General features: G+C 39.5%; 1 protein-coding gene across 1 annotated transcript in view; it reads right to left on the bottom strand.

Moving 5' to 3' along the window:
- LOC144595762 (low-density lipoprotein receptor-related protein 1-like) overlaps positions 1–15,577 on the bottom strand; it is a 1,259,652-nt gene that overhangs the window by 627,590 nt on the left and 616,485 nt on the right. Inside the window, exon 8 of the mRNA XM_078403382.1 lies at positions 5,388–5,610. Within this exon, the coding sequence (XP_078259508.1) occupies positions 5,388–5,610 (223 nt within the window). The remainder of the gene's footprint in view (positions 1–5,387; positions 5,611–15,577) is intronic.

Raw genomic sequence — 15,577 nt, 5'->3', positions numbered from 1 at the left:
GAGTGATTTTCCTGCTCTTCAGCACTCAGTCAATAAAGGTTGTGCTGACAAATTTTAAAATTACTGAAAGTTAGGGGAAGTGATCCATGTTTTGCATGATCTCTATTTGGGAGTAGATTATAGAAAAGCATTGGCTTGTTGTCATGTCGAGAGTTGACCTTTTATTTTAGACCTGAAACGTTAACTCTATTTCTCCTCCCATGGATGTAGTCTAGCCTGCTGGGTATCTCCATTTTTATTTTAGATTTTTTGCATCTGCAGTTTTGTTAAGTGTTTTTTTTAATTTCCTTTAGTTTATTCTGCTTTTAATTTTTAGTTTTACATGTTTTCTTTTTGTTATTTTAATTTGTTCATGATTTAAGCTTAGTTATTTTTTGAAATTATTTAGTCTCAAGTTAGTGCTTTTTTATAAGGTAGCATGGTACCATTTAGTCTCAAATTATTTAGGAAAATAACTGCAGATGCTGGCACAAATCTGCCTGACCCGCTGAGTTACTCCAGCATTTTGTGATACCAGTCTCAAATTATTTAATCCCTTTAATGGCAATGAGCTGGGGAGAGATGGCCAGGCAAGCACGAGTGATACTAGTTATGAAGTTTAGACTATTACATAATTCCTTGTTAACTTGCTTTGTTCACAAAAACTTTTAGATCTCTTTATATCGGCAATCAACTTTACAACTGTTCCACCAATAACCCATTGCCTCTCCTCAGTCTTCCAACCAAAAAGATATTTCTGCAGTCGGTTACATCTACCACATGCCCGCACCTCCAGTAACATATCTATGGCCTCTTGAAGTCTAACACAATTATTTATGTGCATTTATATGTTTGTGTCATGTGCAAAACCGCTGCATGTACCCTAAATTCAAATAAATGGCACGTTATAAAAACAGCCATATATTTTTAATCAATTCCCCATCCCACCAATCACAAATTTTGAAAGTAATTGTGTGAAAATGTATCAAACACTTTTTTGAAAGTTCATGTGGCTAACACCAATTTAGCCATTCTAATGCATCAAATAATTCAATCAGGTAGGAGTTCAAGCATTATTCTCACTTAAATCCATTCTGGCTATCTTTTATTTGCCATATTCGTCGAAGTGGCCATCAATTTCTTTGCAGATTATTATTTTTGATAGCCTTTCCACCAACAATATTAGATTAACCAGCCTTTATGGGTCAGGTTAAAGCACACAGAATTTTATAATGACAAAAACAGCCAATTTCGCAAAATAAACTTGACAGTGCAGCAGTTATTACAGCTGCCTCACAGCTCCATTGACCAGGGTTGGATTCTGACCCGAATGGCTGCCTATGCAGCTTATGTCTGCTCTCTCCCTGACCACATGGGTTTTCTCCAGCTGCTCTGACGTCCTCCCACATTAAAAAGATGTCTTGGTAGGTTAATTAGTGTTTATAAATGACTGTTTAGAGTGGGTTAATGACAAAAGGAGAGGAGGAGGGGTTGAAGTGCATGTGTGAGAAACATGAAGAGGCAGGTGGCGCCGTCAGCAATGGCAGCCCCGCCAACGGTCTATCTGTCTTTTCGTTTTTTTTGTTATTTAGAGTGTGCTTTAAAAGTGTGTGTTAATGTTCTCTGGTTTGTTTTATGTGGGGGTCGGGGGAAACTTTTTTTCAATCTGCTACCTTGCCGGAGATGCGGTTGTTTTCCGGATTGTATCTCTGGTCGCTCTGCGGCCTATCGTCATGGAGCTGGCGGCCTTGCTCGAGACTGACTTTGAGCCCCACTGCGGGGCCGTGGACCTACCATGGGAGCTTGTGATCCCTTGCCCGGGATCAATGCTCCAACTGCAGCCTGCGGATTTCAACATCGAGGAGCTCGCACTCTCGGGTAGAGACTGATGTCGGGAAGCTCCAAAGTCACAGAAGGTTTCACTAGCCCCGACCAGGGGCCTGACTACCCCCCCCGATGCAGGACCTTGATCGCCCCGATGCGGAGGGCCCGGCCGCCGGCTAAGGGAGCCAAGATTGCCCCTACAACGGAAGGCTCGAGGACCCCGACCGCGGGAAAACAAAGAAGGGGAGAGATTTAACTTTTTTTTCGCCTTCCATCACAGTGAGGAATGTGGAGGAGTCACTGTGGTGGATGTTTATGTTAAAATGTATTTTGTGTGTCTTGGTGCTTTTTATTGGTATGACTGTATGGCAAATCAAATTACTCATATTTTGCAAAACATACTTGGCTAATTAAGTATGATTATGATTATGATTATAATTAAGAATACAAAAATAAGGAGAAGGGGATTGGGACAAATTGGATTACTCCCCTGTGAGCTGGCATTGGCATGAAGGACTTATACAGCCTCTTCTTTGTCAGTAATATTATCTTATATTTATAATATAATATGTTATTGATATTTCTGTTAAAATCAATTTTTGAATTTGAGGTGCATGCAGTACAATCTTCTCCATTTGATAATGAGAGGTGGCAGAGTAGTGCAGCTGGTCAAGGCCCAGGTGCAATCCTGATCTTGTTTACATGGTTTGCACTTTCACCTGTGGCTGTGTGGGTTTCCTCAGGATGCTCTGGTTTCCTCCCACCCATTAAGGATGTGCAAGTTAGTAGGTTAATTGGCCCTAGTGTACAGGTAAGTGGTAGAATCTGGGGAGAGAAATAAAGTTGATAAGGTAAGAAGAATAAAATTCGGGATTAATGCAAGGTTGGTAGAAATGGGTGCTTGATGGTCAGCCAACCCCTATAGGACCATGCTCTAAGGTTTTCATTTGTACCCAGATAATTCATCTTCCCCTATCTTATTTTCATTCATTAAAACTGAACCATGACATTTTATTCTTCCACTGATTCTTTCATAGTCCAAGCATTCAGACATGTGCTTTTGGAGCCTATTCCATCTTTGGGTTAGCCCCAGAGCAGTCTCAGGGCCTGGCTAAATGACTGCAAAAATTGTCTTTCATGTTGAATATTTGTGAATTGCTTTCATTTTTTGACAGACGTCTAAAAATAGTCTGTAACTCATGAAAAATGACCATTAAAACAAAATGGAATTGTTACAATATGTGATTAGTCCGGATGTGAAGGAGTTATAGGGAGAAGGCAGTAGAATTGGATTAAGAAAGACAGATCAGCCGTGGTTGAATGGCAGAGTAGACTTGATAGGCCGAATGACCTAATTCTGCTCCGATCACTTAGGAACATTAACTATTTTTAAAAAAGCTTTACAATACACCTGAAAGCAATTAAAATGAAATAAACGATGACATTTGATTGTCGTTCCAGTTCTGCATGCATGTATTTTTGCTTTGTGAAATCAATGGGGTGCTGTAGTTGGGTCAGGTTAACTTCAGACAACCATCTGCACTGGAAAGGCTGAGAAAGTATAGTCTCCCTCACATAAATCTCTCTGACGAGTCCAATAGTGCAACAAATGTGTCCAGAGAACCATGGTAACTGAGTACACTGACAGGCTGCAATCAGAACTACTGATCTTATGCCCAGTTCAAGAGATAAAATATCTTAAACAAAGAATTCAGTGCATCATCTTCCTCACAGCTGACCCCCAACTGAGTAATTCAAATAATTAGTGTTTGTCTTTGAATTATTCTGCATATTTAGTGACAATATACCTTGCTCACTCTTTCTACTGCAGCTGCCTTTCTCCCCCTCGGGCACCTCACAACTTTAATGCTTCTACCCACAGAGAGATGCTGCTTTACATAATTCACTAGACTGACACAAAACAATGCTGGTCGGTGTACGCTCCTGAGTGCAGTTGAAGTAGAGCATCACAAAACCAATTGCAAAAACATTTGTCTGATCCAAGCTGGATTTGGCCCACCGCTTGACTCTTATCAACCATGCACAGGGCCAGTGAAAAGCATCTTGTAAGTACTCAACAGTGAGTAGCCTCAGGTGGACTACTGCTGAGGCCTTGACCAGCAAACGCTCTGACATTCTTAGGCAGTTAAAGCTTCAACTCCAGTCTTATTAGAGCTGTGAAACAGCTTTAAATTTATCTGACAAACAGAGCCCATTATAGCTTTTAGTAGCTGTCATCATTTTAAAACATAAAGGCATAAAATGTATGAAACATTGAAAATGTAATCATTTCCTGGAATATTAAGAAATAAAATGAGTGACAAACAACAACTTCTCCTTGCCTCCCTAACCTCCAGGCCAGGGTACTCATTCAAATGTTTTTCCAATGCTTCACTGACAGGAAAATCCCACCAAAACCACGCTCTGCCATGTGGAAACTAGTGACGGAATGGATTGCCAGATCTATTGATATCTTTCTATCAGCACATTCTGGATGTGCAGCAGATCCACATATGGCAGACCATCACTTCTGGCTGAAAGCAGCTGAAATCCCATCAACCCATCTATTTTCCACATGCACACGTATGATGTTCCATAATTCGAGACTATTCCAAGCCAACTCTAAACATCGAACTGAGGTGACAATTTCACTAATTTGTAGTCTTCTTTGCCATTCCACGATTGTAATGCTGTCTACTTCAGCTTGTCTCATACTTTGTGTACCTGCTCAACAAAACTTTATCATCTATAATTTTAAGGTCATGCTCCCTCATTCTGATGTCACTGCAGATCAAATTATTATATTTTAAAGAAAACTTTACACAGGTGTGACTATATCAGCTGATTACCATTCCCAAATGAACAGTTAGGCACCCTTGGTGAAAAAGGTCATGGTCAAGATTGATACCCTTGCTTTAAGAACAGGCATCACTGACATACCCTTCCCATGACCATCAATGCAGTGAGATGCATATTATTTTCTGAAAAGTCTGCCATTTCTAAGGAACTATCGGCCTGACGTGCTGTGGGTCGATGGCCACTGGGAATTTGAATTGGAAATCTGATCAAGCAAACTTAAGTTCTCCATATTCATTTGACAACAAAATCCAAGGATGATGAGTCATGGCAAGTAAATAAAGGATGGAAATCTATTTTAATAAATGGTTGGTGAATGGCAACCTATGCAAAGCTGGGAATTATTGTTAACCGGTGATTTCAAAGCCAAGATTTTCCATCTTTTCAACATAATATCTTTTGTTTGCAGTGCATTTTGTATAAAATGGAAAGGCATTTAATCTTTTTTGCCTGTATTTGAATGTTGGTATTTGGGGAATGAAATGCTCCATTTATAATAGCTAACCCATTTTCTATAGTCCAGTGGAAGCTGCATAATGCAATGAAGTTCTCAATTTTATTGTGATCAAAGAAGCTTTAAAAATTACTGCATAGTGACAATCTGATCAACAATTCAAATATGTTGCCTGTGCTACTCAATGCAAAGGAAAAATGATTTGTTTTTATCAATAGAAGAAAGAAATTCCTTTTCCTTAAAAATAAGTCACAGTAAGACGTTGGATACTCACATCACGTCCATGAATAACCGTGTGTCTGTTCCTTCCTTCGTAATCCACCACTTCAATATAATCGAGATAAACATCTGCCCAGTAGACCAGTTTAGTTACCAAGTCAAGGGTGATGGCATATGGTTGTTCTATTTTACTGTCCACTATCCTGGAGCGGCTTTGCCCATCCATGTCACACCTTTCAATCTTGGCGACATCACCATAGTCAGTGAAGAAGAGTTTCCTGTATTAAAAAAAAAGTAACTATCATGAGTGAAATATTACAATTTCTGCAGTCAATAAAATCTCAAAAGTTACATTTGTTTTCACTAAAAGTGGAGAAATACATGATGCAAACTGTAGTCTTCATTTGAAAGTTATATGCATGCCTTATTGCCTATCTAGCTTCTATGAGCTGTTACAATTGATCAAAAGAGACATTGACTGGACTAGCAGGGAGTTGTGTGGTGTGGGGGAGGCTGTTGTGGAAGAAAGAAGTGAATGAACATTGGGATTTGGGTGGTTGTGGCAGACTGTAGCCTGCAACTTTATTGAGAAGTTGGAACAGGGCACTCCCATTTCCTTCACATCTCACCAAGTTGCAGACACATAGAAACATAGAAAACATAGAAAATAGGTACAGGAGTAGGCCATTCGGCCCTTCGAGCCTGCACCGCCATTCAATATGATCATGGCTGATCATCCAACTCAGTATCCTGTACCTGCCTTCTCTCCATACCCCCTGATCCCTTTAGCCACAAGGGCCCCATCTAACTCCCTCTTAAATATAGCCAATGCACTGTCCTCAACTACCCTCTGTGGCAGAGAATTACACAGATTCACCACTCTCTGTGTGAAAAAAAACGTTCTCATCTCGGTCCTAAAAGACTTCCCCCTTATCCTTAAACTGTGACCCCTTGTTCTGGACCTTAAACTGTGACCCCTTGTTCTGTTCTGGACACATGTTATTCAATTTACTTTCCTGGTGGTAAAACCTTCATCAATCATTTTTTTGTTTTAGGATTGTCCGTTTGGTGTCTGAGATCTGAATTAGGTGACTGCAACTTGCAAAATACATGCTGCAGCAGTTTGCAATCCAGTCATTAAATGCTAATATGTAGGAAGGAACCGCAGATGCTAGTTTACACTGAAGATGGACACAAAATACTGGAGTAATTCAGCGGGTCAGGCAGATGCTGCCTGGCACGCTGACTTAATCCAGCATTTTGTGGCTATCTTCATTAAGCGCTAATATTGTATTAGCATGTAATCTAGCTGGCTACAGAACTGATCTATCTCATGCAGTGGAGAACACATTCATTGTTAGCAAGCGATCCACCATATTGCACCTTTTGGATTTATTGGTATAAATTTGGTGCAGCAATTTATTGGCTTATGTTTTTCAGCTTCCAACTTTGTATTTAAATGTTCATTATTTATCACTTTACCTTTTGTGACCTAGAAACAGAAAGCTAATTGCCTTTGTAAGACTTCCTCGGCATGACCTTACACACATTAATTGCAACCCAGTATATATTTATTAATAATCAAGTTTTACACAAATATGATAGCATTTTCTCAACATCCAGTTTCCCTCTTCTCAAATTTCTCTATTTCTTAAGTTGGCCAGGACATTACAGTTAGGTTTTAGGGATTGTGAAATGCATTCACATCTGTGTTTTCACCAAAGGCGCTCTGTAAATTTGAAGATCAGGCTCCAATTACATCCCAATATCTGTAGGTCATTTCTACCAGTGGAAGTGAAGACCAGATGATCCCGAGAAGGAGAAAATGCCAATAATTTTCTCTCTAAGAAAATGTACATCAGGAGAGATTGAATAGATGAGATATTTCCCCCTTGACAAAAGAAGATTTGAGGAGTTATCCAAAAGAGGTTTTTTTAAATTACTTTGGAATATTTCCACTTGTGGAAGAGAGCGCAACTAAATGTCCTCATAAGAAATCCGACAGGGGATTCAGAAGAAACTTGTTGACCAGAAAAAGTGACAAAGTGCTGAAGTAACTTAGTGGGTCAGGCAGCATTTCTGCAGAACATGAATAAATGAAGTTTTGGGTCAGGACCCTTCTTCGGAATGAGTGAAAGCTGGAAGCCAGATCACCGTAAAAAGTAACTACAGCTGCAGGGCCAGCACTAAGTGGCTGCATTGTTCAGGCTGGGACTCACATAATCTATTTCTTCATTTAATTTCTTATTGGGGTCAACTTTTATGTAGTTGTGAAGTGCACAAATATACCACAGGCCTCCCCTGCATGGTTCCTATGAGTTATAAAAGTACCATGAACAAGGCAGCAGCTGTAATTTGGAACAGTATTATGTCCCACTCTCATCTGGGCCAACAGCTATTCCACACCAATAAGGAATTTATGTTATTTGCCACGGCAACACAACTTGCAATAAAATCACAGAGTGCTGGTGTAACTCTACAGGTCAAGTAGCATCAGACGCACAAAGTTACTGCAGTACTCTGTGTTTTTTCATAAACCAGCATCTTCAGTTCCTTGTGTGGGGATTAAAATCATCCACCGGATGGCACCAGCAATGGCTGCCTCCCCAACAGTCTGTCTGTCCTTTCCATCTTTGTGTTTTAATAATATGTGTTAAATGTACATTTTTAGGGTTCTTTAGCTTGTTTTATGTGGGGTTGGGGGGGCTTGGGGGAAACCATTCTAATCTCTTATCTCGACGGAGATGCAATTTTTTTCCGTATCATACCTCCGTCCGCACTGTGGCCTAACATCAAGGAGTTGCCGGCCTTTGCTGGAGACCGATTTCGAGAGCTCCAATCGTGGGTGCTTGCGGACTTTACCATCACGGAGCCCGCGGTCTGTGGTCATAGACCGACTTCGAGAACTCCAAGCTGCGGGAGTTTCGACTGCCCTGACGCAGGAGCTTTGACCACCGATTGCGGGAGCTTTGATCGCCTCGATGGATGGCTCGACTGCCCCGTACGTGGGAGAATAAAGAGGAAGATGGACTTATTTGCCTTCCATCACAGTGAGGAATGTGGGGAATCCGCTGTGGTGGATGTTTAATGTTAACGTTTATGTAGTTGTGTGTCTTGTTGCTTATTTTTCGTATGGCTGCATGGTAATTCGCATATCACCGTATCTGAAGAAGGGTCTCGACCCGAAACGTCACCCATTCCTTCTCTCCCGAGATGCTGCCTGACCTGCTGAGTTACTCCAGCATTTTGTGAATAAAAACCGTACCTTAATCGGTACATGTGACAATAAAAGACTTTTGAAGCCTTTGAAACCTTTGAAAATCATCCCTTTAATCGGAATATTTCATACTCATTATGTTTCTTTGAGCTTAGTCTTATATGATATTTATAAAAAAGAGCAACTTTTTTGATAAGGAATAGAAAAGTATTAATATGATGTCTTTAAACTAGTCTTCAACAATGATCTTGAATACACTACTTTAGATGTTGAAAATTGTACAATATTCTCAAGTTATGGCACATTTAATGATGTAGGCAAGGCAAAGTCAGCTTCAGAATCAGCACAGAATTGCTGCAGGGAACTATTTACTTGGACTTTAAGATGTTAACAGAGGAAAATGTAACACGATAATAAAGAAAATGGGTCATGGTAAATGTTTCTGTTTGTGAGAATTGACCAGGGGATTTCCAATGCTATTTAATAAATTATTCTTTCTTTTCCAATCCACTGTAAGGTTTTCCCCAAACAGTAACATTTGCAGATTAAATATATTCTCTACTTTCTAAACTGCATTATGCCTGTTGCCCTTTTACTATGATCCAATGATTTTTCACAAATGCTGCCTTACAGAGATATGAGCAGTCATTTGAGTCTTATCTAAATTGTATTTTCAGACTACTTCCACTGCCAGGAGCAAAGAAAAGATACAATATTTTCAAAGGTGTTCACAATGAATTATTAATTTTTAATTTTAGATTGAGAAAAGCATCACAATAGGAATGAAGAAGCAAAATTATCACTGATTACATTAAACTGACAGTCAATTTTTATTTAATTATTGTTTATTTGTCTTTATATTTCTGTCTATACCACAGATACTTGGCAAAAATAAAAGCAAATTTGTATTTGCTTCATGCAAAGATATCAGTACACAGCTGTAAGATTTAATTATATGTATGTCATAAATTCTCTGACCATGAAGACATTTGCACCTGAAAAATTAGGCACAACACAATAAAGGGCACCATTTGATTAGTGTTATTAGTGTTGTCAGTAACTGTGCTACAAGGTACCCCAGCATAAAATATGAGGTTTATTCAGCATCAGGATGCACAGGCCCAATTAATCACCTAATTAGCATTAATCTGCTCATTGAATGCACATCTACACACTGGAATTAATGTCCGTACACTGACAAAGAAAGCGCCACTTGGGGCACAAATTGAGAGATGTTATTTTATTCCATTAAGATCCAAACAATCTGCTGTAAAACCTTTGGAAACCCTGACTGAATTTTTTGGCTAATTTCATATGTGACGATTTTTAACAAGACAAGGAAGTAAACCATTTATTTTGTGGTAGGAAAAGTTACGTTGCAGATGGCAAGAAATGCACTCTTTAATTGCATTTATAACTCTTTCACCAGCTTCAGTTTCATTCTCGGGGAGTAAAAGTCATTGGAAAGGTCAGGTGCTTAATTATTCCCTTGCCATATTGACCTGAGAATTTGATAATGCCATGCTTTCTCGGACTGCTGCAGCTGATTGGTGAAATATTCCAAATCGATTCATAACACAAGGCTGAGGCAATTAACATACTAACAACAAATAATTTCCACATTTAATGGAGTTGCCAATACCATTTATCTTTAAAGTGCATTCCCCTCCACAGATGCTGCTCGGCCCGCTGAGTTCCTCCAGCAGCTTTCCTTTTATTTTAAAGCACAAACGTAAACAATGCTCTTTCAGACTTCTTCTGCCTTACATCATCAGTGAACAAAAAGGTCCAGAACCAGAGCCTGGAACACATACTATTTTTCATACTTCTTGAGCCATCTCAAAATAAAGACAGATATCAGTGATGGAATTCATCATTGCCTTCAGAATACTACCAGAGCCTTTGGCTATCTGAAGAAAATAATGTTTTAAGATGAACACATGTAACTTGGCAGAACTTCATTGCCTACTGGGTGGCAATTATTCTGCCTTTCTGTACATTCTGATATATGGACTACATACAGCAGGCATCTCAAAGCACTGGAAATATGCCACAAATGTGGTCTCCAAAAAGACTTCAGTATTTATGCTTGTCAACACAATTGCCTACACAAATGATTAATTATGGATCATTCCATAAAGACCAGTATTTATGCTTGCCTACACAATTGCCTACATAATTGATAAATTATGGGTCATTCCATACTTGTTTAAAAAAACATGCCTATTGGTAAGAATTCACTTCCACTTATCGTGGCACTGCAAAATAATGGCATTTGTTGTATGAGGGATGACTTCTTACCTTTAAATTTCTGTAAATTTAGTTTTTCGTTATGTTATATTTAAAATTAAAACAGAAATAAAAGTCTGCCATAAAGGATTTGGACACAAATTTTAGTCACAGAGTTAGCAGAGAAATAGGCCCTTTAGATTTAATCATCCATGTGACCTCGGTGTTTTCCTGAGCTAGTCCCATTGGCCCAAATCCCTCTACACCTTCCCTATCCACAAACTTGTCTAAATGTATTTTAAACATTGTGTTTGTACCCACCTCTACCACATCATGTGGCATCTCGTTCCACATATCCACTGTTCACTGAGTGCCCACTTCCAGCCTTTCTCTTTCCATCTTAAATTTATGCCCTCTAGTTTTAGATTCCCCTAACATGGGAAAAATACTGTAATTGTCTGCCTTATTCATGCCCCTTATTGTTTGTTCCGAGGGAAACAGCCCCTTACCCAATCTCTCCCTATAATTCAAGCCCTCCCATTCCAGTAATATTCTTGTGAATCTTATCTGAACTGTCTCTAATGTAACCAAGAGTCACCAACCCGTAGTTCTCTGACTTGTGCTTGAAGGCCTTTTTAAATAGATACACAGCATTATCTATGTTCCAATCTTCTGGTTCCTCATGCTTAACAACAGATGATTCAAATATCTGTCAGGGACCCTGCTATTTTTACCCCAGCCTCAGACAATATCCTCAGATACACTTGATCAGGGTTGAATGATTATCCACTTTTATATGCCTAAACTGTCAATACTTTTATTGTGATATAGATATTTTTCAGGAGATCATAGTTTTCATCTGTCTCCTGGCTTCTATGACCTTCTCAACAGTAAATAAAGAAGAAATATGATACAATGGTACATTATTTGTCACATGTACTGAGGTGCAGTGAAATTCATTTTGAATACAGTTCAGTTTTAGTATCACTATTCATAAGCACTTAGATACATCTTAGATAAACATCTCAGATGCAATAAAAGTGTATAGCAGTAGTGCACTGAGACAAGGAAATTGCATGTTCCAAACAGCAATAGATTCCGGGCGATGCTGAAGAACTTGAGCATTTCAAATGGTACACTCTTGTTCAAAAAGGGTATGGGGATAATTGTGCCCCAAAAGTAAGAGTTCATTTTTCTCTGATTTAAAGAACAGTTGTCATCCATCAATTCAATCCACACATCTGTCTTTGTCATCATGAAGTTTTATCATCTTCTTAATAGTTCACCAGAGTACCAAACTTTGTGGCCAAAGGGGCAACCCTAGACGATTCACATATTTTCCGTGGCATCAAGGTTAAACTGACTGCTCTGTAATAAAATGATGTGCAGCAGCAGGATAGGAAAGTGGAGCAGAGAGTAAGGGACAGGTGGTTTTTCAAACTGGAAGGTACTCCAGGATGTATCCTTGGACCATGCTCTTTTCTAATGATATTTTATTGATTTTGATTTGGGTATAGAGGGAAACTTTCCATGCTTGGAGATGATACAGTAAAAATAGATCAGTCCTAAAGAACCAGTCATGCATACCAAATGAACGGGTTCTTTGTTGAACTCTGCTTTTGAAATCTGGTTCACTGATTTCCCCACACATCTTCTATATTGAAATGAGGTTTGAATTCATTGCAGCCAAAATAGGATTCACTTAAAATCTAAATTCCTTTAGGCATAGCAGTAGCTTATTGGGTAGGCCTGGTCCATCAACCTTCTCAATTTGCCATGATTTTGTCCAGTTTAATGACTATAAAATGGTGCAAATATGTTGCACTTACCTCTCTATTTCGTGTTTTGCATACAACAAATATTAGTCATACTTGGTACAATGGACACAAACATCCCTGGATATTATGTTAAATCAACATTAAAACAACAATGGTTGATGAAATTGTACACTGAGAAATGTGAGGTGTTGCATTATGGGAAGTCTAACATGGGCAGGACCTACATAGTGAATGGCCGGGCTCTGTGGAGTGTAGCACAGCAGAGGGATGGATCTAGGAGTGCAGGTACATAGTCAATTGAAAGTGGCACCACATCTAGATAGGGTGGACAAAAAGGCTTTTGGCACTGGCCTTTATCAGTCAGAGTATTGAGTACAGAAGTTGGGAGGTCACATTGCAGTTATAAAATACATTCGTGAGGCAGCATTTAGAGTATTGTGTTCAATTCTGGGCACCATGTTATAGGAAAGATTTACGAGCATGGTGCCAGGACTTGAGGGCCTGAGCTATAGCAGGTGAGGACTGTATTCCTTGGAGTGCAGGTGGATGAAGGATGATTTCATAGAGATGTACAAAATCATGAGTTTTTTTTTTTCATGCACAGAGTCTCTTGCCCACAATGGGGTAATCGAGAATCAGAGGCATGGGTTTAAGGTGGTGGGGGGGGGGGGGGGGGGGTGGGAAGATTTAATAGAAACCTGAGGGGTGACATTTTCATACAAAGGGTGGTATTATATATAGATACATAGACAATAGGTGCAGGAGTAGACCATTTGGCTCTTCGAGCCAGCACCGCCACTCAATGTGATCATGGCTCATCATCCATTATCAGTACCCCATTCCTGCTTTCTCCCCATACCTCTTGATTCCGCTAGCCCTAAGAGCTCTATCTAACTCTCTTTTGAATGCATCCAGTGAATTGGTCCCCACTGCCTTCTGAGACAGAGAATTCCACAAATTCACAACTCTGTATGAAAAAGTTTGTCCTCATCTCAGTTCGAAATGGTCTACCCATTATTCTTAAACTGTGGCCCCAGGTTCTGGACTCCCCAAACGTCAGGAACATTTTCCTGCATCTAGCCTGTCCAATCCCTGAAGAATTTTATATGTTTCTACAAGTTCCCCTCTCATCCTTCTAAATTCCAGTGAATACAAGCCCAGTCGCTCCATTCTTTCATCATATGACAGTCTTGCCATCCCGGATATTAATCTCGTGAACCTAAGCTGCACTCTCTCAACAGCAGCATAGGTTAACGAGGTTTATTACCGGGGTGGCAGGATTGTCATATGATGAAAGAATGGAGAGACTGGGCTTGTATTCACTGGAATTTAGAAGGATGAGAGGGGAACAAGCTGGTGGAGGAGGTGATTGAGGTAGGTACTATTGCAATGCTTAAGAAACATTTAGATAGGTACATCGATAGGGCAGGTTTAGAGGGATTTGGGCCAAACGCAGGCAGGTGGGACGAGTGTAGATGGGACATGTTGTCAGTGTAGGCAAGTTGGTCCTATTCCATGCTATCTGACTCCATGACTCTATAACATATTCTTTGGAAGAATCAGTTCCATTCATGAAAACAAAGATATCCTAAATAAACTTCTAATATTCTACATTTAAAAAATATTCTTTCATATAAAAATCAACTTTTGAAGTGGTAAGACACTGTTCTACTGAGAGCCCGCATAGATTTAATGGGCGAATGGTATCCTTCAGTGCAGTAACTATTCTATGACACAGTATAATTGAGTCATAGTCTCAAAAAGACAGAGACACAAATAACAATCAATTTTAAAAGTCAAAACATTACATAAGTGCTGCAAATTAAAAATAATTCACATGTGGACACATGCTCAATTCTTCAAAAATACTAAAAACAAAATCTGGTATTTGTTTGCTATTAATTCAAGGATTTATTTTGGAGGGAAATACGTCAGAACCTCCAAATTAAAGGCAGGAGGAGGCAACAAAGCCTCTTGAGCCTGCTTTGGCACTCAGTAAAGCTTTAAGCTTCCTTGCTTACTTGCATAATATTACACAGGAAGAGACCATCTGGCCTGTAATTCCTCTGCTAGCTAACAGCATATCAATTATATTGTTCCCATTCACCCCTCTCTCATGAATCTGGAGGATATTCACTGTTTAGCCGTCCATCACTCCTTTATAATAATTCAACTATTTCACATATTCCAGTTGCTAACCCATCATTCAGCCTTACCCAGTGATTTGGTACGGCTGAATGATGAGTTAGTAACTGGAGCAATAACTGGGTTATTGCTTATTATCAGTATTAGACAGAAAGAAATGTATTCTACTAGTTTATTTAGTTTAGAAATACAGTGCGGAAACAGGTCCTTTAGCCCACTGAGTCCGCACCAACCAGCGATCACTAACACCAGCACTATCATACACACACTAGGGACAGTTTACAATGTTACAAAGCCAATTAACTTACAAACCTGTATGTCTTTGGTGTGGGAGGAAACTGGAGCTCCCGGAGAAAACCCCAGAAGTCACAAGGGAGAATTTAAAAACTCCATACAGACAGCACCCGTAGTCAGGATCAAACCTGTGACCCTGGCACTGTAAGGCAGCAACACTACTGCTGTGCCACAGTGCTGCCCAACTAAAACTAATCCTTTTGCAAATGGTGACAAATATCCATGATGCTATGTTTCCTGAATGAACATTTTCTGCTTCTTTTGAAAGTGAAATGTATCGACTCTGAGGCTTTCAATCCATTTCTTACCTTCTTTAGAGTGGTAAGCTACAGATGCGTCATTAGCAAAGTAAGAGTCTGAATTGCTTCCTGCACTCTGACTTGGTTGATATGTCTGGTGTGGAGGCAGGCTTTTGATTCCATACAATCTATATACTAAAACTCTTGTTTGTTTGTTTGTTTGTTCCTGAACTACAGCCAAAATGGTACATGATAGCACGACAATTTTAGGCCCTTCTTACTCACTGTCATCCCTTTGGTGCTAATGGAAGAAGTTTCATTGAAATTGGTGTATATTTTAAAA

This window comes from Rhinoraja longicauda, chromosome 8, assembly GCF_053455715.1.
Source record: "Rhinoraja longicauda isolate Sanriku21f chromosome 8, sRhiLon1.1, whole genome shotgun sequence".
In the NCBI taxonomy this organism is placed as follows: Eukaryota; Metazoa; Chordata; class Chondrichthyes; order Rajiformes; family Arhynchobatidae; genus Rhinoraja; species Rhinoraja longicauda.
Note: the sequence above shows the minus strand (reverse complement) of the source record. Positions and strands in the feature narration are given on the sequence as shown.